The sequence below is a fragment of the Silurus aristotelis genome, assembly GCF_946808225.1.
Source record: "Silurus aristotelis genome assembly, chromosome: 17".
In the NCBI taxonomy this organism is placed as follows: Eukaryota; Metazoa; Chordata; class Actinopteri; order Siluriformes; family Siluridae; genus Silurus; species Silurus aristotelis.
In genome coordinates, this window is record NC_139590.1 from 3,484,176 (window position 1) to 3,510,489 (window position 26,314).

At 41.2% G+C, this 26,314-nt stretch overlaps 2 protein-coding genes across 6 annotated transcripts in view; one reads left to right on the plus strand and one right to left on the minus strand.

Moving 5' to 3' along the window:
* strada (STE20 related adaptor alpha) lies at positions 1 to 17,774 on the minus strand. 5 transcript variants are annotated; one of them, XR_014537619.1, is made up of 14 exons: positions 14,843 to 15,013; positions 14,123 to 14,189; positions 13,334 to 13,391; positions 10,157 to 10,185; positions 7,152 to 7,254; positions 5,570 to 5,691; positions 4,934 to 5,042; positions 4,703 to 4,826; positions 2,840 to 3,011; positions 2,498 to 2,602; positions 2,179 to 2,414; positions 1,773 to 1,815; positions 252 to 1,541; positions 1 to 219 (listed from the first exon to the last, which is right to left on the minus strand). XR_014537619.1 is itself a non-coding variant. In XM_083567026.1 (13 exons), the coding sequence occupies exons 2-13, from the start codon at positions 14,132 to 14,134 to the stop codon at positions 1,398 to 1,400; spliced, it is 1,257 nt and encodes a 418-aa protein (XP_083423152.1). In that variant the 5' UTR covers positions 14,135 to 14,189; positions 17,643 to 17,765; the 3' UTR covers positions 1 to 1,397. The 5 variants fall into 5 exon arrangements, 4 of the variants coding, with proteins under 4 accessions (XP_083423152.1, XP_083423151.1, XP_083423154.1 ...); XM_083567026.1 differs by lacking the exon at positions 14,843 to 15,013 and adding an exon at positions 17,643 to 17,765 and having other exon boundaries at positions 1 to 1,541; XM_083567025.1 differs by having other exon boundaries at positions 1 to 1,541.
* Positions 16,965 to 26,314, plus strand: part of ddx42 (DEAD (Asp-Glu-Ala-Asp) box helicase 42) — an 11,401-nt gene continuing 2,051 nt past the window's right edge. The window contains exons 1-17 of the mRNA XM_083566863.1: positions 16,965 to 17,058; positions 17,375 to 17,619; positions 19,217 to 19,406; positions 19,568 to 19,629; positions 19,855 to 19,891; positions 20,838 to 20,990; positions 21,178 to 21,282; positions 21,390 to 21,509; positions 21,593 to 21,769; positions 21,892 to 22,020; positions 22,557 to 22,656; positions 22,769 to 22,816; positions 24,200 to 24,297; positions 24,424 to 24,700; positions 24,784 to 25,010; positions 25,099 to 25,209; positions 25,659 to 25,757. Coding sequence (XP_083422989.1) covers positions 17,402 to 17,619; positions 19,217 to 19,406; positions 19,568 to 19,629; positions 19,855 to 19,891; positions 20,838 to 20,990; positions 21,178 to 21,282; positions 21,390 to 21,509; positions 21,593 to 21,769; positions 21,892 to 22,020; positions 22,557 to 22,656; positions 22,769 to 22,816; positions 24,200 to 24,297; positions 24,424 to 24,700; positions 24,784 to 25,010; positions 25,099 to 25,209; positions 25,659 to 25,757 — 2,151 coding nt within the window. The 5' untranslated portion in view covers positions 16,965 to 17,058; positions 17,375 to 17,401. The remainder of the gene's footprint in view (positions 17,059 to 17,374; positions 17,620 to 19,216; positions 19,407 to 19,567; positions 19,630 to 19,854; positions 19,892 to 20,837; positions 20,991 to 21,177; positions 21,283 to 21,389; positions 21,510 to 21,592; positions 21,770 to 21,891; positions 22,021 to 22,556; positions 22,657 to 22,768; positions 22,817 to 24,199; positions 24,298 to 24,423; positions 24,701 to 24,783; positions 25,011 to 25,098; positions 25,210 to 25,658; positions 25,758 to 26,314) is intronic.

Below are 26,314 nucleotides of genomic sequence, written 5' to 3' on the forward strand. Positions count from 1 at the left end.
TGGTGTTTAGTTTTTATAATTTTTTTTTTTCCATTTTATTACACATCTGGAAAATAACAACTATTTTTTGCACAGCTGGACCTTCCAACATTTATTTTCAGCAGAAATAAAACAAACAAAAAAAGCCCCCAAACAAACACACTGTAATCAGAGCTATGACTGAATGAAGGAAGATGTGAAAAGGTCCTGCGTGGACACTGAGGGATCAGTGTAGACCTGCTGATGTTTCTGGATTTCTCCTCAACATTCACCTGTATATAAGCGAACGTTCTGCTGGTAGTTTGAGTAAAAAAAACAAAAAGAAAAGTAAAGAAAAAAAGGATGAACAGAACTAATGCAGAAACAATCGTTAAATGTACATTCTGAGCTAAACGTATTGGCACAATGAGCCGTGCAGCTTCACGACGTCCGTCTGGGAGCTCAAGCATGCGGCAAGAAAACGGTTACACATTCAGAGCGTCTCGGTTCCGGGATCATTATTATGCTACAAAACGTGTAACGATGCTCAGTAGCGCACGAGAGCGCAAAACTAAGCACCTGCTGTGTGTGAGTGTGTGTGTGTGTGTGTGTGTGTGTGTGTGTGTGTTTCAGACTCATGCACCTTGCGTGTTTGCGTCATGGTTCGGACGAAGCTGCGGCGGCTGCTGGCGTTGCACCTCTCTGTGAGAGAGAAAGTAAAACAGTCCCTCCTTCAACCCGTTTCTGAAAACTATACACACCTGTATACACACCTGTATGCTCACACGCCAATTAGAAAATATATATAGCGCAGAACCGGATCTTCTTTAACCCTCATAACGCTGTGTGTTCAAAAGTGTTGGGACACCCACCATTTCCAACCACATGTGGTTCTTCAACATCTTCCAAACTGTTACCACAAAGCTGAAGGCTCACTACTGTGTAGGACGTCTTTAGATAACAGCATGAAAATTTCCTCTCAGGTGCAACGCTGAAGATACAGCGGTTTTAGTGGAAGATCTCCTTCTATAGCGCTCTAGAACTCTATGATTTTTTTTCATGCACCCTCCACGTCACCTTCTTTAGCACCAGACTTTACCGACACCCTTGTAGCACACTCCAGAATGTAGAGGAACCAAGAAGAGCAAAACTTATTGAAAGTGTGAATGGAAGCTAAATGAGTAATGGGATGTTTATGGCTTTAAGACTTTATGTCTGGGTGTCCAAATACTTTTGCTCCCTACAGTGATTCGCCATACTTGAAGACCCGATATTGATTTTGAACGTCGGGACATCGAGTCATGGAGGGGTGAAGATGAAAAGATGAATTTCTTTCTCAATTTATCGCCATATTGATATTGTACGGTTTATCATCAGCCCCCGGTCACATGCACACGCTGCTACTTCCTCCACTGATCTCCTCGTACGTTCAGTTCTTGTTAAAAGTCCCAGTCGTCTATTTCCAGCTGGCTGAGGCCGGTGAGCACCGAGGGTTGATCCTGAGGCCGCACGCATTCAAAGCTACCCAGGGGCGAGACGGGACGCAGCAACTCGGGCAGGGCCTCGCACGGACGCCGCTTTATCTAAAAAGGAACCAAAACATTACATCCAATTGAATCCAATAAAATTTAAATCCACGTCCCATGGTTTTTTTGTTTTTTTGACAGCTTGTGGGATGAAGCACCCTCTAGTGGTGAGGGAACGAAAATACAGGTGATATATTTCTAGAACTTTACACACACACACACACACACACACACACACACACACACACACACACACACACACACACACACACAGCGTCGGTTTCTCACCTGCTTGAAGAAGGAGTGACCAATCAGAGCGCTAGCATACGGTCTGTGTGAGTAGAGAAAAAAAAGAAAGTCACATGATCTACATTTCATATTAGCAAACAGTGGGTGGGATTTATCTATTAGGCAGCGAGAGAATATTTTGTCCTCAAATTTGACGTGTAAGGAGCAGGAAAAATGGGTTAGCGCAAGAATTTGAGCGCGTCTAGACGGTCAGAGCAGCTCAGCTCACATTGCTGTAGAATTTAATGCTGTTTATGCTCAACTGGTCAGGACTGTTTTGGCAGCAAAAGTGGGACCAACACAATATATGACAGGGGGTCACACAGATACACACACATACACACACACACTCTTAAAAATTTAGTAAGTGTAACTCTGACTCCGCCCCCAAAGCCGTGACCTTCACCTGTTCTTAGGGTCCCTCTGCAGGCACAGCTCCACAAAGTTGTGGAAGTGTGTGCTGAACGTCCTGCTGTAAGGGTTCGGCTCTCCGTTAGTGTGGCGCGACCCTCCGGCGCCGGGGCCCTCGCAGATCCCAGAGTCGGCCCCCGAACGCGAAGACTTCATCCCGAGCTCCTCCGCCGGAATGGTGGTGCTGTCCCACAGACACGGGACTATACCGTTTAGCTTCTCCAACAGCATCTAAGAAAAATAACAGTGGTCATGAGTCAGACCGAAGTACATCAAACCCCTGTGTGTGTGTCTGTGTGTGTGTGTGTGTCTACCTGTGTAGCGGGCATATCTTTAAATGGCACATGACCATTGGCCAGCTCACAAGCCGTAATTCCCAGACTGTAGATGTCTGAGCGAAAGTCATATCCCTGAAGATCCTGGCAACACACACACACACACACACACACACGATGCAAACTCGTCCAAAATCATTTTATACAATTGTGTGCCTCCAACTTTGGGGTAACAGTTTGAGGAAGAAGCAAAGAAAGTCAAGTGTCTGAATACTTTTGAAAATAGTCCATATAGTAAAATACACACAAATGTGAGACAGACCACACAAATGTGTGTGTGTGTGTGTGTGTGTGTGTGTGTGTGTGTGTGTGCACTCCTACCTGCTGGAGCACCTCGGGGCTTAACCAGGGCAGCACTTTAACACTGTACTGAGGGAAGTCGTGCACCACGCGTGCTCTCTGGCCGTGTCGAATCAGACTGAAGATGCTCCTCAGACCTGATAGATACACCTGTCCATCTGCGGAGATCAGGATATGACTCGCCTTCACACTCCTATATAAGTCACACACACACACACACACACACACACACACACACACACACACACACACACACACACACACACACACACACACACACACACACACACACACACCCATTTAGTCAATAAACATTACACTGGTAGCAAATCAGAAACCAGGATCTTGAAAGCCACCTTCATTCTACACTTTTCCGTTCTCTCCAACTCTTTTTTTCCCCCAAAAAACACCTCAATGTCACTTTAATATCAGCAAATGAACACTTCACAATCACACTGCGACACATTGACATTCAGGAGTTTCTGAGACCTCTGCACCACCTGCATTCACAATACTTTCCTCAAAAACCTGTTGAATACAATCTCAGACTTGTCTTCTGCCCCCTAGTGGAGTGATCTATGCTCTGCAGTCAATAGCAGCAGGCTTTACGATTTAATTAAATTATTAAAAATAATTATTAAAAAAGTTGTGGTAAAAATAAATTAAATGTTGTTACTGATTTAAATTTTTTTTTTTACTTTTTTGAAGCAACGAATAATTAATACATATCTGTTCAAGAATGTTATAGTAAAATCGCGTTGAAAATATGCGTATTAAATATAATACAGCAGGTGAATAATGATGCATGATGCAATCTGCATTATTCCTACCACAATGTCAAATAAGTTTTTATTAATTATTAAACTAATTAAAACGAAAATCATCCTAAAATCATTTCTAACTGATTCCATAAAAGTGGAAATAAAATATTTGTGATTTTTGTACATCCAATCTAATGTTGTAGTTTGCTAATATTTGTCTTTTCAGTAAAATAAATGATGATCATAATCTATACGTTATATTTACCAATTCAGATAAGAAATTCAGAATACACAAATTCTGTATGTATTTACAGTGTTGATATGGTCATGGGCATGCTGATGGCACTTCACCTGACTTTAGATCAGTTATGGGAAGATGAAGAATGATGATGAGTAGGAGTGCAAATTCCAAATACAATAATCAGTCTTTGTTTTTGTTATAAAATACATAGTTTTGATCAGTAAATTGGCATAAATGCCCAGATTATTTATTTATATATATATATATATATAATGAATTACATTTGTAAATGATAATCAATAGATTTTTTGTATTTATTTATTTATTTTTAGTTTAAAGACATTGTAAAAGCTTCAATTTCCAAAAAAAACCCCTATTTTATATGTCAGGCTTCACAGGGTTAATTAGGACTAAATCGACAGCTTGGAATAAATGTAGTTCTTTTCTAAACCCTAGAAACGTTTTCTTTTTTTGTGTGTAATTGTCTCACCGCACTGGCAGATCATTTTTGACTTGCTTCTTAAATTGTGCATTTATTTTGTATATTTACTTATTTATTGTATAATTATATTTATGTTGTTAAGGCTGTTGGGGTCCTTGAAAGGGGACGTAAATCTCGTGTTAATCTTGAGTACCTATAAAGTAACACTTCATCCTTCACATCTCTGAAGTGTCTTTCGTTTGATTCGGTTTCTAAAAGAACGATACGAATTTACGCTTCTTTCCGAAAACAGCAGAGCTCCTGGAGGCGTGTCGTGGGCGGAGCTAAAAGTCTACACGACTGAGAAAGACGGTTTATAAAGAGGAATATTTTTGGTTCGAATGAGATGTTAAAATGTGTGTGTGTGTGTGAGTGTGTGTGTGATCAATGCTGTTCCTTACCGGTGCACGTAGCCGTTGTGATGAATGTACTCCAGTGCCCTCAGAACTCCGAGGAGGATGTAGGCGATGGTCAGCTCGCTCAAACCGTGTGTAAAGTGAGTGCTGATCAGATCTCGGGCTGAACCTGGAGAAACACCACACACACACACACACACACACACACTAACATCTCTTACTAACAAAAAAAACACACCACATTTCCAACATGTCGGCATGTCCCTCGTCGCTCACCGTAGGCCATGAACGGCGCGATTACCCATAACTCGTTCTCCGAGATGAAGATGCTCTTGTACGGCAGGATGCTCGTATGATGGAACAACTTCGAGACGTGGATTTCTTCCTGGCAGAACAAAATCCTGTTAAGTTCATCGTCTCAAGAAAAAAAAAACAAAAAAAAAACTGTTAATAATGTGAACAAGAGCTTCGCTAGAATGACAAAATTATTCGGACACCTTACTTTTCCAGCCATATGTGGTTCATCCACAGAGGAGGCATGAAATGTTCAATTCACCAGAACTACAAGAGCCAATCAAGATATTCTTTACATGGGTAGGAGTGAAAGATCTCCTGCTATCGAGTTTTAAACATGATGAATGTGAACGCTGACTGCACCCCAGGCCTCCTCACCTCACCTCCATCAGTACCTGACTTTACTAACAGCCTTGTGTCTAAATGAGCACAAATCTCCACTAAATCTAGTGGAACATCTTCCTAGACACCTAGAAATAAAATCTTATTGTCAGGTGGCCACAAAGTTTTGACCGTACAGTGGATTTTAGGTCCTGGACGTTCCACAACATGCAACATGACTATTAATGGATAAAAAGTATGAAGAAAGGTGCGAGGAATAATGGTGGCATTAAAGACCTGCAGGTATTTGACCATGTCATTGGTGCAGGACTCCATATTAATCCTTCGGACAGTGACGCGTTCTCCGGTGGGTTTGTATCGAGCCAAGTTCACTGTCATCAGGTCCTCCAGACCGTGCCCTACACACACACACACACACACACAAAAAAAAACAACAGTGTGATTTTCTAGAATTCTTACAGATTCTATAAATATGCAGATTCCAAACCTCTTCTCGTTTAAAAATCTCGATTTGCATATTAACTCCTGATTGGCTCTTATATTTTGTTATGCAATAACAATCCAGATTCTTTTTGTAATATAATATAATATAATATACATACATACATACACACACAGCGGATTCGGAAAGTATCCAGACCCCCTGCACGTGCATCCTGATATCACAATCGTTCCAATATATTTTCTTTCTCTCAATAATCTACATTCAGTACCCCATAATGACAACATGAAAACAGAATTATAGAAATGTCTGTAAATGTATATATATATATATGTATATATATATATATATATATATACGTTCTTCTGTGTTCATCCCCTTTGCGACAACACTTATAAATTAGCTCAGGTGCCTCCCATTTCTCTTGACATCGCTGAGATGTTTTTCCATCAATATATATGAAATTATTTCCAATAGTTTATTCTGTTCATTTCATAACTTTCCTCTTGGGTGTGCTGCTGCCAGGAATGTATCTATACGCTGTTTCTATCCAATCAAATTTCAGTCGTCACATCGTGTGGTACCGGGGTCAAAGGAATCTGTCTACAGAAATCCGCACTGCAGGCTCCTGGTAGCATTAAATACATAAGAACGAAGCTGTTGCTTTAACCAATTAGATTGCGAGTTGCTGAAGCCAGGGCCGTTTAGCTGGCATCCGATAATGTTGCCATTTTCACATCCTTTGATTTGGTCAGAGTGTGCACAAGTGAGAGTTATCAAACTGTAGCAAACTGTACGAGCGCAAATATATTTTGGAATTCAAAGCTGTTTTTTTGTTATTTATATTATTATTATTATTATTTCATTTACAAGACGCACTTTTAAAGAACGGCTGTTACGCTTTTTCTTCATCCGTTTCTACTTTTGCGCTTTTTTCCCTGTGGAATTTGCACAATTTGCCTTCATTTCAAATCGGCAGGAAAACCGTAATGAAGGAAAAATACACAAAAATGCAGGAAAAACCCGGGGTCACTTGATGAGGTGAATATCGATGCTTCCGTTGCAGATGATGTATGCGGAAGGTGCGGCTGCGGCTACAGTGAAAGGAGACATGTTCATGTTCATTGGGTTTCGTGCTTTAGTGACGACATTTGTTCTCGCTGTATGAGATTCCTGTGTGTGATGCAGTGCTCTGTTCTACTGCGTTTCTCTAGGATACTGATGGTTTCTATAGTTGTGGTGTCATAATGATGGCTTTTAGAGGTGGATTGATTCAGGTAGAACACCACTAATAACTATATATATATACACACACACACATACACACACTACTGATTGAACTCCTTATCGTTCAAGATATAGAGCCTTGAGATTTGATTGGAAATGGATGGTATATAATTGAAAGAAAAGGCTGACCAATGACGGTGAGGAGCTCGTAGGCACTGCTGTCTGGTAAGAAGGTTCCCATCGTGTCCCGGGGTGGGAGGGGGCTCAGAGATTCACGACTGTCCTCATGGGCCTGGAACAGGACACGGTATTTGTTAGACACACAAACAAATACACACCTTGTGTCTTTTTGAATAATGTAAAAATAAATACTTGTCTTACAAATTACAAGCAACTGAACAAGAACAAAAAAACATTTTGTGTGGTTCTGTGAAGGTTTTCAGTAGTCCAAGGTCATTTTTAATGCCTTGTCACATAACGTTCAGCCCTGAAAACGACTCAGATTTACATCAAAGAATCTTTGCAGATTTATTGCAAAATAAAAAATACAAATCAAATTTTATATCACATGTACATAATTATTCACAGTCTTCGCCACAACACTCAATATTGAGCTCATTGGAGCCCTGTTTCCACTGATCGTCCTCGAGATGTTTCTACAGCTTAATTGGAGTCCACCTGTGGTAAATTCAGATGATTTTACATGATTTAGAAAGACAAACACCTGTCTATATGAAGTCCCACAGTTAACAGTGCATGTCAGAGCACAAACCAAGCCATGAAGTCCAAAGAATGGTCTGGAGACCCCACAGACAGGATTGTATCAAGGAACAGACCCGGAGAAGGAAAAAGAAAATGTTGTGCAGCGCTAAAAGTCTCAATGAGCACAGTGATCTCCACCATCCGTAAAAAGAAGAAGTTTGCAACCATCATGACTCTTCCTAGAGCGGACTGATTGATCAGGGTGAAGGGGCTTAGTAAGGGAGGTGACCAAGAACCCAATAGTCTCTCTAAAAGAGCTCTCTGTGGAGAGAGGAGAACCTTCCAGAGGAACAACCATCTGCAGGACTCCACCAACCAGGCCTGTATGTAGAATGGACAGACGGAAGCCACTCCTCAGTGAAAGGCACATGACGGTCCACCTGGAGTTTGCTAAAAGGCCCCTGAAGGACCCTCAGATCATGAGAAACAAAGAAGATTTTAGCCTGAATGCCGAGCGTCATGTCTGGAGGAAACCAGGCACCGCTCATCACCTGGCCAATATGAAACCCTGTTCCAGAGCGCTCTGGACCTCGGAGGTGATGATTCATCTTCCAACAGGTCAACAACCATCATTACACAGCCAAGATAACAAACGAGTGGCTATGGGTTGACTCTGTGTATGTCCTTGAGTGGCCCAGCCAGAGCCCATATTTAAACCTGATTGAACATCTCTGGAGAGATCTGAAAATGGCTGTGTGCCGACGCTCCCCATCCAACCTGATGGCGTTTGAAAGGTTCTGCAAAGAAGAATGGGAGAAACTCCCCAAAAATAGGTGTCAAGCATGTAGCATCAAACTCAAAAAGACTTGAGGCTGTAATTGGTGCCAAAGGAGCTCCAACAAAGTATTTAGCAAAGGCTGTGAATATTTACGTACATGTGAATTTTATTTTTTTCACTTTTTATTTTAAGTAAATTTGCCAAAATTTCCAAGATTTTGCCAAGACCGTTTCTGAAAGTGACACAATGAGGCCAAGCCAGAGAATGGAACTTGGTCATGTGTTGTCAAGTCAAACACATGAAATGCCATGTCGCTTTCCATGCTGAAGCCATCACTGCCTCTTCATCTTCAAGCATTGTGATATCACCACCAAACACACACACAACTAAAATATCAAACACACTAAAACAGGGAGTCAATTAGTGTGGCTCAGAGACCAGTACAGCCCACAAAGCAGACATGATCAAAGCTTTAATGAAACAACAGTCACGAAAACAGATCATCGCAATCCCAAATTAGTGTTTATTAGTGACCAAAGGATTGTGCGTAAGGTCCGAGGACTACCACAGGGCCAATGTAAGATCAACTGTTACAACTGGTTGATTATTTTCACGTTATTTTGCACGTCTTGGATTTTTCTCCTCCTACACCACAGCAAGATAATTACGATTATTCTATATTAAAGAGCCGCATGTCCAAGATGATAAAATCCACTGAGTCGCATCGGCATAAAAGTTAACAAAGTGATGCATCGATTTAAAACAGTGGATACAAGTTTTAATTTGTATTGCAATGCATCATTTATAACATATTTGTTATAAAAAGAAAATATATATATTTATTAGCATTAGCGATAAACTTTTATTATTTAGAAAGTAACCAATAATTTGTAGCATTGGCCTCAGTTATGGAGATGGTCATATCAATCAATGGTATCAATGGTGTAAGAGGAGGTGGGGAGGTGGTAGCTTAGTTGTTAGGGTGTTAAACTTCAGCTCAGAAGGTTGTGAGTTCAAATCCCGACAACACCAAGCTACCACTGCTTGGCCCTTGTGCAAGGCCCTTAAACCTGAACTGCTCAGCTCAGCTTTGAATAAATTAGATAAATATATGTCCCTATGGATAAAAGCGTCTGCCAAGTGCCATAAATGTAAATGAACAAAACATGTTATTGGAAAAGAAGCAGTTATGTTGCGGTGACCGTTGCACCATTCCTGACTGGAGTTAGGCTACATCTAACTGCCTCTCAAAAGTTCACTCCATAAATGAACAAAATCAGGTTCAACGACAAATGCTTTAAGCATTAAGGCCCTTTTGGCAGTCCTTGGGTTTGGACTTCTACTCTTTTATTTGCTAGCACTGAACCATAATCTCTGCTTGGACTGGATCCTGTTTTAGACCAAAGCAAATGTGTACTTTCTACATTCCACTATTTCTTGAATCCAGTCCAGAATTGATGATCTTACTTAAATGAGGCCAATCTATCTGAGTAAAGTGTGTGAATGTATGAAGCCAAACAGCAACACGATGAGAGTGCATGCACTCAAGCACAGGGGATGGAACCACACACACTTTTACAATACCAGGTCTATTAAAACTCACAAACAATAAACGCACTTAGCCTTTCATGCTCACGCGTCCAATGCACACCCAAACACGCACACATGGGCTGATGGAACGGCTGCAAAAGCAAACAAGAGATCCCGCACTTACTTTCCTGAGTGGGCTTGCCTGAGCTTGGTCTGGGTAGAGGCGCCACGTGAATGACGCAAAGGACACACAGATACACAAACAACCTGGATTTAATGGGGAGGTGATAATGTGACATTATGCCTCAATAAAGCTTCTGCCATGCACCATGTTAGTGACGGCTTTCTGGGGGCTGCATTTAAATGTATACATTCCTTCTGCACAGAATTCAGCTGTAACCGATTTAATTTTTGGAAGATTCCTGATGACAAAACTCAAACACTAACGGTAGCTCGAATTCATTGTTTATAGAGTACCTAGAGCAAACAGCAAAAGCTGCAAGTGCAAACCAAGAAGCTGGTCATGGGTCTAGTCATGCAACGTTTTTTGCTGAAGTCTTCTGTATCCTCTCAAACAATGCCCCCCCTTATCCACCCTTTAACCTACCAACAAAGCCCAAACTTGTCCACCCTCAACACACAAATCAAGCCCACCCTTGCCAACCCTCAACCCACCAATCAAGCCCACCCTCAACCCACCAATCAAGCCCACCCTCAACCCACCAATCAAGCCCACCCTTGTCCACCCTCAACCTAACGACCAAGCCACCCTTGTTCACCCTCAACCCAGCAACCAAACACACCCTTGTCCAACCTCAGTCCACCAACCAAGCACTCTCTTGTCCATCCATAACCTACCAATCAAGCTCACCCTTGTCCACCCTCAACCTACCAATCAAGCCCACCCTTGTCTACCATTAACCCACCAATTAAGCCCACCATTGTCCACCCTTAGCCTAACAACCAAACCCACCCTTGTCCACCCTCAACCACCAATCAAGCACACCCTTGTCCACCCTCAATCCACTATCCAAGCCCACCTTTTTGTTCCTTCAACCTAATCTAACATACCCTTATCTACCCTCAACCTATCAATTAAGCCCACCCATGTCCACCCTCAACCTAACAACCAAGCATACCCTTGTCCACGCTCAAGCCACCATTCAAGCCCACACTTGTCCACTCTTAACCTACCAACCAAGCCCACTTTTGTCCACTCCCAATTATTATCCAAGCTCACCCTTGTCCACCCTCTACCTAACAATCAAGCCCACTATAGTCTACTCTCAACCTATCAAATCAAGCCCACCCTTGTTCAACCTCAACCCATAAACAGGCCCTGCCTTGGCCACCCTCAACCTCCTAATCAAGCCCACCAATGTCCACCCTCACCCTCCGCATCCAGTCCACCCTATCCTCTCAAACCTTGCCCACTGATTAAGCCCACCTGTCTCACACTTCAAACCAAATACCAACTCACCCACCAACTGAGCACACTCTTGGTGATCCTTAAACTACACATTAAGACCAACCTTGCTCACCCTTCAGTCAATGAAGCCCTCTTTCTTGCCCAGATCTTGCAACCTACCCATCAAACCCACATTTCAAGCACACCCTCAATCCATCCAATAAACCTACCAACTCACATATCGAGCCCACACTTGGCTCCATATCTATTCATCTCTTTCCAAGCCTAAAGCCTTGTAATGAATGAATATCCTGTATCACAGACCATAACATAGGAGTGAAGTGTGGAGTTTTGTCATCATTTCATCTCCTAGTGTCAGCATCCTTTACCACGGAATAGTAAAGAACATGAAATTTTACAGAAATCATTTAATTCATCTGACATGGTTGCTATAGAGACAAAGATCTACCTGCCCTTGATACACAATGCATATCCACCTGCTTTAGAAAATCAGCTTGTTGCGGATGAATGTTTGAAAGGAAATTTCATCTTACCTGATCTACTCACTTTACTTATCAGTGTACGCTTTTCTGAGGGGACTTAACATCGAAATACACGTTTACGCCACAGGAAGAGCAGCCACATGCAAGCAAATAGCAGAGCAGCCAGGAATGAATCACAACGACAGCAAAATGAGAGCCGTATAAAACAAAAACACGCAAAGAAAAACTCACAAGTAGACTTTGATACGGTATGTGGTATTGTAGCCAAGTAGATTTGCACAAGAAGTCCCAGGCAACATGCTCAAAAAATATGACCTTATAATGCTGAAACTTCAAAGCATGGATATTTTTTTAGAAAAAGCAACAAATCAGACTGCTATATGATAAGAGAAAAGCCTGTACATATAGTGGCCATTTTGGAGCTCATGGGAAGGTTCTGGAATAAATTATCTGCACTGGGGATTATTGTGCCCTTAACCACCCTGGCCGAAGATCTTTACACTTCATATAACTGAAACTAGTAATAGCATAAAGAAAAGTGGTAGCTCAGTGGTTTAAGTATTTAAAAGGTTGCTCTGGGTAAACCATAAATATCAAGTCAGGGGGCGTGGCCTGTTATGCTAATGGAGAAACACTAAGTTGAGTTAAATTGAACTATAAGCAATGTCTTACATCCGTATTGAGCTCTGACAACGGAACAAATAGATTTATTTTGTTTTTTTCCAATGATTTCTACAGTATAAAAACCCTTCCATTTTACACTAAAAGCATTTGTGAGTTTTGCTGAAGTAAATCAGCAATGAAGGAATAAAAGGTACTTTATACTTGTCACATGTACATTACAGCACAGTTATTCGCATATCTCAGCGATGCTAGGAAGCTGGGGTCAGAACACAGCCTTAAGGGTTAAGGGCCTTGCTTAGTGGGTGATAGTGGGGCTTGAACCCCCAACCTTTGCACAATCAACCCAGAGCCTTAACCCCTGAGCTCCTACTTACAATTGGAAAAGACTTCTTGTGCCGTTCAACCAGAGTTCTTTCTACATTGGCTAAGATTATGCATTTTTAAAGAGGTTATAGGATAAGCCTAAAATGAACTCCCCTTTCCCTTCAGCATGACTTAAGCATTAGTGTACGATTTTATTTCCCGTCCCAATAACACCTTGAGTGTACGATAAGGTATTACGATGAAAATCCTTTAACGATTGGTGTGCGATTAAAGGGAATTACTACGAGCGGCTTACACCGCCAACTAACCAAGATCCAGAAACTTCTCACGTGATCTTGTATGTACGTGGTCATTGTGAACTTCAGATTATTTTTATTGTTTTATTTTGAATCCATTTGGTTTTGCCTTGTTTCCGATTCCGCATCACCGGTCTAGGGTCGGCCACGCGGGCATGGCATGAGTACAGCAATAGCGCGGAGGTCGGAGTTGGGTAAGTACTCACCGCCAAATAAGTCCAAATCTCTCAGGCTCTCCACGCTCAGTTTCTCTGACACCCAACGCTGAAACACAAAACAGTTTGGCTATTTTTCTAGAACAGACGTCCACAGAAATCAAGATAGACTGAACTGTATTTTAGTCTAATGTTATACTTAGCATGTTTCTCTGTAATCTGCTTGACTGACGCAGCTTTATTATCAAAGATTTCGAGTACAATAAAACAGAACAATCAGTCCCATGTATAGTACAGTAGAGTTCATCCAGCTATAAACAATACAGTCTGTCTGGACTGCGGCTCATTGGAAGCGACTTCACCGCACAAGACGATGAGCCGAAGCGACAAATACGTCCAAACTCCAAGTGTTATTTAGAGAGCAGACAGACGTCTGGATTGACGTCTATCATGGAACGTCCTGCCCAGTCACCGCACCTAAATCCTATTGAACTGCTCTGGGATGAACTCAATCAAAAGAAAGAATGAAATCTCCAACTAGTGAAGAACATCTTTGGTGAGTTTTACAGGAGGCACAGCACAGGATTTCAGCTGAATGTTCGGAGAAACGAAGCGTCCGGATGCTCAGCGCGTGCAAAGCTGTTCTTCGTGATAAGGGAGGATTTTTCAATGGAAATAAAGTTTTTATTTATATATTTGTCCGGTCAAAGTCAACTCTTTATAGCGTTAAATTACCGAGTTCACCACGTCAAAACTAAATAGACGTTTCTCTCAAAAACCATAAAACGTTTTGCATTGTTGTCTGTAGTGTACAATATAAATTATGAAGCGTTCACTCACCAAAAAAGACATGGATCCTAAATAAGATGAGCTTCTACACCGTCAAAATCGGATCCGACAAGAACATCTGGAATAATTTTAAACACAAAAGCAGTAAATGTTTGTATTTTTTTTCCTTGAATATTCCTGCAGCCTGAAATCTTGACATTATTGTTACAATAATTATGAAAGTCACATGACAGAAGAACGGAGCAGCAGACATTTGTCCTTAGCTACATTGTCATATTTTAATTATTTCCACGTGTTGGGAATCTGCTTATTGTAAATGTGACATTTTATATTATTTCTGATCAAAGGAACGAAATGAAATAAAATGAATATTCATTCAAATCAATAAACGAGATTCGGTTCTTGGTGAAGAACCGAATAGAAAATGTCTTACTGCATTAATATATTCATTTGAGCGCATTAATACAGCACCGTGATTCGGTTTACAGCCGGTACTACTTTCTATAGGAAATAAACCATCACTTCTGACCAATCAGAATCAAGAATAAAACCGCGCTGCATTATAAGATGATTTCGCTCCGCCGCTTATGTTAATTGTTTTCATTTATATTTATAAAACCGCTTCGTTATACGATTTATTTCACCGGATCACATTTAATTCCATTCCAGTTCACACGCTATGCAGAGTGAAACCTCCAGCAGCACCATGAACGCTAACCGTTCCACAATCTGGTTAATATACACGTATATATTATTTTTTATTCCACTTACTCCTGAAGTAAAGAAAGTATTCGCTGGCTCGGAATTCCCCCTCTTAATGCCGGGTTAATTACACACAAAGCGTTTCATTCAGTCTGTTTATGTCCTCCTGTCACTTCCCCCCGAGCTGCGTCCAGTAGTCTGCACTGCGCATGCGCGTCACGCCCCAAGCACCACTGCGCATGTGTTACTCTACAGCCAGGCTGAAGATCCGATTCAGGAGTCGACTCGTTTAACGATAAAACTGATCTTCTCTTTTTCGTTTAATTTTCAGACAGACAGACCTTTACAGTTACAGAAATTAAGGCAAATTGTGTGCTCTTGTGCAAATTCTACAAAAGTATAAATGGTTCATGAAAAAGCTTAACATCTGTTTTCAACTGTTTGGGCGACATTTTCCTCACAATGTCCAGCTTTCCTTGAAAAGTCCATCTTGTGAATGTGAGGTATAGCTGTGACCAAATCAATTTCCTCCTCTGTCAGTCATTGTGGAATGAATAAAAAATACATCTATTAAATCCAGACGTATATATTTGAGCTTGTACAGTTTGCTACAGATGCGGGTTCAGCGATTCTTGCGAGCTCTGATTTATGCACTCTCTGACAATCTAATCAAAGGACGTCAAAATGCAGATGTGATTGGGTGCCAATTTGACTGGTTAAAGAAACAGATTTTGGTTAAAAAAAAAAAAAAAAGACAGCAGTGCTCACAGTGAAATCTGATTGGATAAAGACTCTAATATATGCAGCACACCTAAGTATATGGAAATAATTTCATACATATTCATGGAAAAAATGTATTCAAAAGCAAGTCAGTGATTCTGATATGGTTTAGGCCAGCAGAGAAGGCCTTGCTGACTCTAATGGCCTGCCACTGATCTTATGAATGAATATATATATATATTTCATGACTATGAAAATTGTAGAGTCACACTGAAGGCATCAAGGTCTATTTGACCAAGAAGGAGAGTGATGGGGTGCTGCACCAGATGACCTGGCCTCCACAGTCACCGGACCTGAACCCAATCGAGATGGTTTAGGGGTGAGCTGGACCGCAGAGTGAAGGCAAAAGGGCCAACAAGTGCCAAGCATCTCTCGGGGAACTCCTTCAAGACTGTTGAAAGACCATTTCTACCTCTTGAAGCTCATCAAGAGAATACCAAGAGTGTGCAAAGCAGTAATCAAAGCAAAAGGTGGCTACTTTGAAGAACCTACAATATGACATTTTTCAGTTGTTTCACACTTTTTTGTTATGTATATAATTTCATATATAATTCCACATGTGTTAATTCATAGTTTTGATGCCTTCAGTGTGAAACTACAATTTTCATAGTCATGAAAATAAAATAAAAACTCTTTGAATAAGAAGGTGTCCAAACTTTTGGTCTGTACTGTATATAAGCACTCAATTGTACAGGTCTTTTAGATGCGCTATAATAAAACTTTGCATTCACTTGAACTTGGAAACCCAAAACCTGTTCCAGCATGGCGATGCCCCTGTGCACAAAGTGAGCTCCTTGAAGATCTGGTTTACATGCTTTGGAGAGGAAGATCTTCAGTGGCCTGCTATAAAGCTCTGATCTCATCCCTAATGAGCACCGTTGGGATGAATGTGAATGCTGACTGCACCCCAGGTCTCCTCACCTACATCAGTACCTGCCTTTCATAATGCCCTTGTGTCTAATGAACACAAATATCCATAAAAACACTCCAATCTAGTGGAACATCTTCCCAGAAGAGTGGGGGCAATTATAAAAGCAAATTGTGACTAAATGTGGAATCTATTGCTCAAAAATCACATACCCTAATTATGTCCAGGTGACCAAATACTTTTGGAAATAGAGTGTGTGTGTGTGTGTCCGTGTGTATGTATATATATATATATATATATATATATATATGTATATATATATATATATATATATATATATATATATATATATATATATATATATATATATATATATAAATAAATATAAATATTATTTGTTGTGTATATTAAATATTAAAATATTTAATATATATTTAGATATAGATTGTATTGTTTTATAAATAAATGTTAATAATTATTAAATAAGTCTGTATACTTTTACACTCCATAACCCAAAAGATTATCAGACACTTATGAATCAAAACCCTTCGAAAGCGTAAGCACACAAAACGCGTCGACTGTTGATGACGTAGTACGCAACAACGGGCGGCCTGCAAGGGAACGACGGTAAAACACGGTAAACACTTCGCCTGTCCTTCTTCTCTTTTCTCCACACATGCCTCCCCCTTATTTATTTATTTCACAATTTGACGAACCTCCAAATCTTAAAAAAATGTTTATTCCCTGTATTGTGTCTTATAAGGAAGTATACGGCGATAACCTTTATGTTGCGCACACCCACTCGCGATATGAACGAGCTAGCTAGCTAGTTGGCTAGTTAGGGAACGATCAAGCTTGTTTATTAGATATTTATCATGAATATTAGAGTTGACATAAGATAATTATTTTATTCTAAATAATACACCGACTGTCTTTTGATTTTTCTGAAACAGACGCGTAAAAACTGTAAAACTACAGCTATGAACTGGAACAAGGGAGGACCGAGTGGTAAGCGAGGCTTCGGCTTCGGAGGATTTTCCCTCTCCGCGGGGAAGAAAGAGGAGCCGCGGTTGAACCCGCCGGCCCACAGTGCGTTTGGTGCGCCGGGCAGTTCGGCAGGAGGGTTCGGCAAAAACCAGCAGCTGCCTGCGTTCTATAAGATCGGAACCAAACGCGCGAATTTCGACGAGGAAAACGCGTGAGTGAACCCGTTACTCTCACCGCATGATGTCTCCTGCAAACTGGTGGTGTAGGAGCTTTAGGTTTGTGTTGACTGATAGCTTCGGTAAATCTTTCCAGGAGGAAATGTAGTTCAAGCGTGATTTAAAAAAAACCTTCCCCGTGACGTCACCTGCTCCCTCTAATGTGTATTGCATTGCACGCTGGGGCATTTCTTTAGAATACAACATACTAGAACTGTTTTTTTTGTGTGTCAGAATAGATCTTTATGTTTATAATGTTTACAAAATAAGTTACTGTTTGTTCTAAAATGTTTGTTAGGAAGTGATTGGTTGTTGGAGAAACAGTGATGATCGTGATTAGTTGTTGGGAAAACAGCGGTGATTTGTGATTGGTTGTTGGGAAAGCACTGATGATTGGTTGTTGGAAAACAGTGATTAGTTGTTGGGCAAACAGTGAAGAATAGAAAATAATTAATTGATGACAATAAGACCAGTCATTATTTGGTATTTTATAATGTTTACAAAATAATTAAACGTTTGGTATAACCTAAAAGAAGCAGTTATTGGATGTTGAGAAAACAGTGGTTACCCGGATTGGTTGTTGGGGAAACAGTGGTGTTCAATGATTGGTTGTTGGGGAAACAGTGGTGTTCAATGATTGGTTGTTGGGGAAACAGTGGTGTTCAATGATTGGTTGTTGGGGAAACAGTAATGATTAGTGATTGGTTGTTGGGGAAACAGTGGTGATCAATGATTGGTTGTTGGGGAAACAGTGGTGTTCAATGATTGGTTGTTGGGGAAACAGTGGTGATAAGTGATTGGTTGTTGGGGAAACAGTGGTGATAAGTGATTGGTTGTTGGGGAAACAGTAATGATCAGTGATTGGTTGTTGGGGAAACAGTGGTGATCAGTGATTGGTTGTTGGGAAAACAGTAACGATCCGTGATTGGTTGTTGGGGAAACAGTAATGATCAGTGATTGATTGTTGTTGAAACAGTAATGATCAGTGATTGGTTGTTGGGGAAACAGTAATGATCAGTGATTGGTTGTTGGGGAAACAGTAATGATCAGTGATTGGTTGTCGGGGAAACAAAACCAGTGGTGATTTCTGATTGGTTATTGGGAAACAGTGGTGATTTGTGATTGAAAAAGAGAATCATTGTTCTTTTTGTTAATTGAAATTCTTTATTTGAAAGTTGCTAAATTGGTCTGTAAAGTTGCCAAATCGAGCGCCAAAGTCTTGAGCACTGTGCCTAAAATCTTGTTATCAGACACCAGATTCCACCACACACCCATTTTTCATTGGTCACAGCACCACAAACAGACAGTTTGGGCATTTACCAATTACTATAAGCTCTTTCACATAGACAAAACGAAGACGTATAAGTGAGGAGAGTCAGATATTAGACCAGTATTAATACCAGTATTAACTTCGGGGCTTGAAGAAAAATCCGAGTTCCTGAGCAGTAATCTAAACGTAATAATGACGTTTACGTTGTAAACCTGAACTAATATTTAGAGTCATTTACTCAATTTACTTTTAATAAAAAAAAAATATATATATATATAATGCACTTAAAATGATTATACTCAAATTGCCTTGTTCTCTTCAAGCTATTTCGAGGACGATGAGGAGGAATCGAACGCAGCAGATCTGCCGTATATCCCGGCGGAGAACTCTCCTACCAGGCAACAGATGCAGTCTGGAGGAGGAGGAGGAGGAGGACGAAGTGGTGAAGGTGGAGGCGGAGGCGGATCAGACAGCGATGACGACCCTCTCGATGCCTTTATGGCTGAGGTGGAGGTGAGATAAAAAAAAAAAAAAAAAAAAAAGCTAAAAGCTCATCCTACAGGGCATCACTGAATCACTTATACAAAATAAAGAAATCTAACATCATCATTGATTTAGAAACGAAAGTGCTGTTTTAATCTAATCTGTCTTTCCTTTTTTTCCTTAACACATAGAACCAAGCAGCCAAGGACATGAAGAAACTAGAGGAGAAAGAAAAAGAGAAAAATCTGACCAAGTAAGAACTTTCACCCAAATCCTAATATTCGCTTCTAACTTGCACTATTTTACTAAGTTTCCAGTTCATTAGTATTCATTAAGACCTTATTATTATATCTGTGTATCTATGTGTGTGTATATGAGGGGGGAGAAGGAGGGGGGTTAAATGCACTTAGGGGTCTTCCACGGGTGATTGAGCGAGTCGCAGGGAAGTTTTTTTTTTTTCTCCGCTTGTTTCTTCCAGGGGTATTCGAGATGACATTGAAGAGGAGGATGAGCAAGTGAGTGACCAGCATACCTCTACTTCCAAAGAACTGCTTTGCTTTGATCTGTATCTCTTTTTTTTTTTTTTCCCCCTCTTTTCCTTCCGTTCATCTTTCCATGCTGTCTGTCTGTCTGTGTAACGCCCCATAATGAAAACTCGGGTTTGGTGAGCACTCAGAGGAGCTACGTAGTGTGTGTGTGTGTGTGTGTGTGTGTGTGTGTGTGTGTATTATATACACATACACGTTTTTAAGTCACGGTTTGGTTCATTGTCATTTTTTTACGCATTTATTATTAACATTTGGGAAAATTCGATCAATTATTGAACAATTTTAAATAATATACCTGCTTGGTTAAATTATATATAAAATAATACAAACAAATGTTATTATATATCGATTAAATGAAGTAATTGATTAAATTAAAACGAATGAAATCGATTCAATAAAATGAAATAAATAGCAACAAATTTAAACAGTTTACATTCGTTAGACACCATTTGGTTAATACAGATGTGTATAAGACACTTTAACAAATGTCCTCATGCCTTCCATCCGTCATTCATTCATTCCCTCGATATGTGGAAATGTGGGGATTTGCAAATACGTGTACCGTTACACCCCTGACACACACACACACACACACACACACACACACACACACACACACACACGTGCGCAGACTCTTATCTCACCAGCGTGAATTCGGAGCACCCACAGTTACAAAAACGGCACATTGTTCTATTTCAACGTTTAGACATTTAAATTGAATTCGATTTAATTGACGATAACGTGACCTCTCATTAGTCTTTATGTCTGATAACTTCCATCTTTACCTAATAGATATCTGGTCTCATTTCGCTTCCCGTTCGCCTTTTCCCAAAACGATGCTGTGTGTTAATCTCAGCGTTCCGAAACGTCCCAGAGCCGTAATGTGTGACGCGAAGCTCTGTGTTGCGTGCAGGAGGCTTATTTCCGTTACATGGCCGAGAACCCGACAGCGGGGCTGATCCCGGAGGAAGAGGAGGAGGCCGTGGAGTACGACAGCGACGGGAACCCCATCCCTCCGACCACGAAAAAGATCATCTTACCCCTTCCACCAATTGACCACTCTGAGGTGATGCTTCCAGATTGTACATCCAAAATTGTATTATTATTTATTTATTTTTTACCTCGGCCATGTTTCGGATCAAAATCCAACCCTTTAACAGTGTCACTAACTTCAAATGCAAGAAATGGCATTAAAACCCCTTTAAACATCGAATTGTGGAATACTAAAGACCCGTACGGTCCTGTTTTTGTAGATCGACTACCCTCCATTCGAGAAGAACTTCTACAACGAGCACGAGGAGCTCAACAGCCTGACTGGAACGCAAGTGCTGGAGCTTCGACACAAACTCAACCTGAGGGTTTGTGCTTTTACACGTTCTTACGTTTTTCCGTCGCTCTTTCTGTGTACGTTATATAAAAACGTGATTTATTTATTTATTTATTTATTTATTTTTTTGACGGACAGGTGTCCGGGGCCGCTCCTCCCAAGCCGTGCACCAGTTTCGCTCATTTCGGATTTGATGAGCAGCTCATGAACCAGATCCGCAAGTCTGAGTACACGCAGCCGACGCCCATCCAGTGCCAGGTGACCTGAGGAATAACTGGCATTAGGTGTTAGTTTTATAACTAGAAAAGTAATAATACTGAAAACCCGTGTCTCGCCTTTAGGGGGTCCCCATAGCCCTGAGCGGCAGAGACATCATCGGCATCGCCAAAACCGGTAGCGGCAAGACGGCCGCCTTTATCTGGCCCATGCTGGTGCACATCATGGACCAGAAGGAACTGGAGCAGGGAGAAGGACCCATCGGTGTGATCGTCTGCCCCACCAGAGAGCTCTGTCAGCAGGTAATATTTACTAAAACCTTCAGCAGTACGTCGTTTTTTTTTTTTATAATACGTATGCAGGTGATTTAGCCGGAGGAACAAAGATACGGTGAATGTCCAGCTGTGTGTTTTTCCACATGTAGATCCACACGGAGTGTAAGCGATTCGGGAAGGCCTACGGCTTGCGCTCGGTGGCTGTGTACGGAGGGGGGAGCATGTGGGAGCAGGCCAAGGCGTTACAGGAAGGGGCCGAGATCGTCGTTTGCACTCCGGTAAGAGCTGAGCGTCCACGAAGGAACGACCAACTAGAAGTGTCATGTGTTTGTTAAATGTACACAAAATGGACAAAAGTATCGGGACACCTGACGCCTGAGCACGTGGTTCAAACTGTTACCACGAAATCGGAGGCACACGATCGTATAGGACGTGTGTATGGATTCCGTAGTATGAATATTATCCTTTGAACCAGGAGACCCAAAGCTGTTCCACCACGACAGCGCCGACTGTGCACAAAGACGGCTCCATGAAGAAGCATGGCTTGGAGTGGAAGATCTCCCGCTATAGAGTTCTGAACCCTCAACCCTAATGAACATGATGAATTAGACCTCACCACCATCAGTAGCTGATTTTAATAACACACTTGTAGCTGAGAGCACAAACCTTCACAAGCACACTCCAAAATCTAGCGGAACATCTTCCCTAAACAGTGGAGGTTATAACAGGTTATAACAGGAAATGTCAGGTGTCCACAAACTTGTGGCCATACACTGTATTTTGACAATTTTCTAATGTGAAACCCCACACACAGGGTCGCCTGATCGATCACGTGAAGAAGAAAGCTACCTCCCTGCAGAGAGTGAGCTACCTGGTGTTTGACGAGGCTGATCGCATGTTCGATATGGGCTTCGGTAAGTCCAAACAGTCCTGGTCTTTGTATTCGCGTCGTTCGTATGTTTCCATAATCAGTTTTTCGATCGTAAAAAGGTAAACCTCTTCACGCCATGTATGTTTGCTTTCCAGAGTATCAGGTGCGATCCATCTCCAGCCACGTGAGACCAGACCGACAGAGTAAGTTCCTCTCATACACTTTTATAAATATAGGTTTGAAATATAACCTTTATGCACAGTCCAGAAACAGAGGCACAGAAAAACTGCAATGTTACTGTTATTGTATTATTATTTGGGATTAGTTTGCAATAATAGATGCATGTCTGAGATTTAAAATGATGCATAATGATAGATAAGGTTAATATCCTTGTGAAGCACAGTGTCTTTCTATAAAAAGAGTATGGAACCTTGAATAAAAAAAAAAATCAGCTCTTTATTTAAATTATTAACAGTTGAGGTTTAAATATAAATGGACAGAACTGGATCATTAATTTAAAAAAAGCCACTACGGTGTTCCATCATGATCCTGTTCTGTTTTTGGCTGTAATTGGTGTAAAGGTTTAAATATATTCATAGGAGTAAAAATAAACCTATAATCATTAGATGGATGGATGGATGGATGGATGGATGGATGGATGGATGGATGGATGGATGGATGGATGGATGGAACTAATTAAATAGAAAGAATGGAACTACAGTAACTAATTTGGAAGTAAGCAACTTACTAGGAAGGAAGGAACTAACCATCTTGCAAGAAATTACAGTATCTAACAGTATCTAGTATCTAGTAGGAACTAACTAACTAAAAAAGAACTAACTAAGTAGGAAGAAAGAGACTAACAAACTTGAAGAAAGTAACTTACTAACTAGTAAGGAACTAACTATCCAAACAGGACAGACTAACTAACAAGGAATGAAGGAACTATCTAACTAGGAATGAACTAAGAAAGAAGGAACCAACTAACTAGAAATTAAGTAACTAACTTGTAAGGAACTAAGTAGGAAAGAAGGAACTAATTAAGTAGGAAATAACTAACACAATAGAAAGGAACTAACTAAGAAAGAAAAGGAACTAACTAACTAAGATGAAAGGAACTAACTAACCAGTAAGTAAGTAACTACGAAGGAACTAACTAAGTTGAAAGGAACTATGTAATTAGGAAGGAAATTACTAACTAGGAATAACTAGGAAGGAAGGAACGAAGTAACTAGTAGGGAACTATGTAGGAATGAACTAACTAAGAAGGTAGGAACTAACTAACTAAGCAGTACAGAAGGATCTAACTAGGATGAAAGGAACTAACTTACTAGGAAGGAACTAACTAAGAAGGAAGGAACCAACTAATCAGGAATTAAGAAACTAACTAAGTTGGAAGGAACTATGTAATTAGGAAGGAACTCGCTAACTAACTAGGAAGGAACTAAGAACGAAGGAACTACCAAATCAGGATGAAAGTAACTAACTACGAAGGAATTAACTAAGTTGAAAGGAAGGAACTAACAAACTAACTATTACTTTTATTTTCTTATCCCATAAACGAGTTTATCTTTAACTTCTCGCAGCTCTGCTGTTCAGCGCCACGTTCAGGAAGAAGATCGAGAAGCTGGCGCGGGACATTCTCACTGACCCGATCCGCGTAGTGCAAGGAGACATCGGAGAGGTGTGCTAGATTAGTGCTTATATCCTCGCAGTAAACATGTGGATTTCTGATAGAATATTGAGAATTAAGGTCGTAGTCTTGTGCAGTTTTGGAAATGGAAACACATGAACCTTCTCTGACCTCCAGGCGAATGAGGACGTGACCCAGGTGGTGGAGGTCTTGCAGAGTGGCTCGGATAAGTGGATGTGGCTGACCAGGAGGCTTGTGGAGTTCACCTCCGCTGGCTCGGTGCTCATTTTTGTCACTAAGAAGGCCAACTGTGACGAGCTGGCCACCAACCTGCAGCAGGAGGGCTACAGCCTGGGCCTGCTACACGGAGACATGGACCAGAGCGAGAGGAACAAGGTCATCAGCGACTTTAAGAAGAAGAGCTTGCCCGTCCTGGTGGCCACCGATGTCGCAGGTAAGCGAATTGTAACGGGAAAAGAAAATCGTCCTACATCAAAGCAGGAACGTGTTAACTTTTCATTATCGTTTTAATCTCAGCTCGTGGATTGGACATTCCCTCGATCCGCACCGTCGTAAACTACGACATTGCCCGAGACATCGACACGCACACCCATCGCATCGGGCGAACGGGTCGCGCCGGAGAAAAGGGCGAGGCCTATACTTTGCTCACCAACAAAGACGCCTCGTTCGCTGGTGACCTCGTTCGTAATTTAGAGGGAGCCAATCAGAGCGTCTCTAAGGATTTGATGGATCTGGCCATGCAGGTGCGTCCTCACATTCCCTCATTTCACGTACACGTTAAAGACTCAGTCCATAGTTGATTCATTGACTGATTTTACGCGTCTTTTTCAGAATCCCTGGTTCAGGAAGTCGCGTTTTAAGAGTGGGAAAGGAAAGAAGCTGAACATCGGAGGTGGAGGGCTTGGATACAGAGAGAGACCAGGCCTAGGGTCCGAATCCTCGGTGAGTTTCTGACTGAAAACCCGAACCAAAGTCTATATAACACGTTGGCAAAAGTTTGCGAGCACCTGGTCATAACATCATTGAAATGGGGTGTAAATTTGTTAGGTACTTGATATTAAATAAATGGTGCTTTTAAAAGTCCTCGAATCTGGTGTCCTTGAAAGATTGGGAACCCTGTCAGAGCTCTATAGCATGCCACTCAATATCTTCCACTTCAACCCATGTATCTTCATGGAGCTCGCTTAGTGCACAGGGGCATCGCTATGCTGGAACAAGTTCGGGGTTTCAAGAACGTAAAATTTTTATCACACCTCATCCGAAAGCGTTCTATTCAATTGTGTGCCTCCAGCTTTGGAGAACCACAACATATGGCAGGTGTCCCAATACTTTTGGCAATGTAGTGTATGTTGGCACGGTTTTCGTAACTGACCCTTTTTCCGTGAATCCAGGAGCGCAGCGGTGGTTCCGTCCTCGGCAACTACGAGTCCTACAAACCTCCCACTGGAGCTATGGGAGATCGCATGGCTGCCATGAAGCAAGCCTTCCAGGTAAGCACTTGCAGGCTGAAGCTCCTACAGCAACATTTGTTCCACTCATGATGGAACAACCCGCAAGGTTTCTTTTATTTTAATGCTGCCAATATGGTGGTAACGGATATGATCAATCAATTTTCCAATTAGTCGCACCAAATTTGCTCTTGGGAGGCTGCGAGTTGATTCCGATGGATGGTGTGTCATGTGACCGCACTTTTAAAGGTCTGGATTCACCAGTCTCTTGCAGTGATCTCAGTACTTTACATTGAAAAGTGAATTGAAATGACTACATTTTAGTGAATTTATTGCTATAGAGGTCGACCGATTTTACCGATAGCTCGGTCAGATCATGCTGGCCGATAACCAATTAATCCACCGAAAGTTTTTGAAATGGAGACTAGATAAAAAAAAAAAAACTGAGTGTAAAATAGTACTGGAGTTTATTACATAAATAAAAAACAGTACATACAAGATGGGCATGCAATCCGGAACAAAACTGACCCTCCAAATAAAGAAAAACTACAGAAGTCCCAAGAGGCCATTCTTTAGTGTTTTCTCAGGTTCGTGACTTA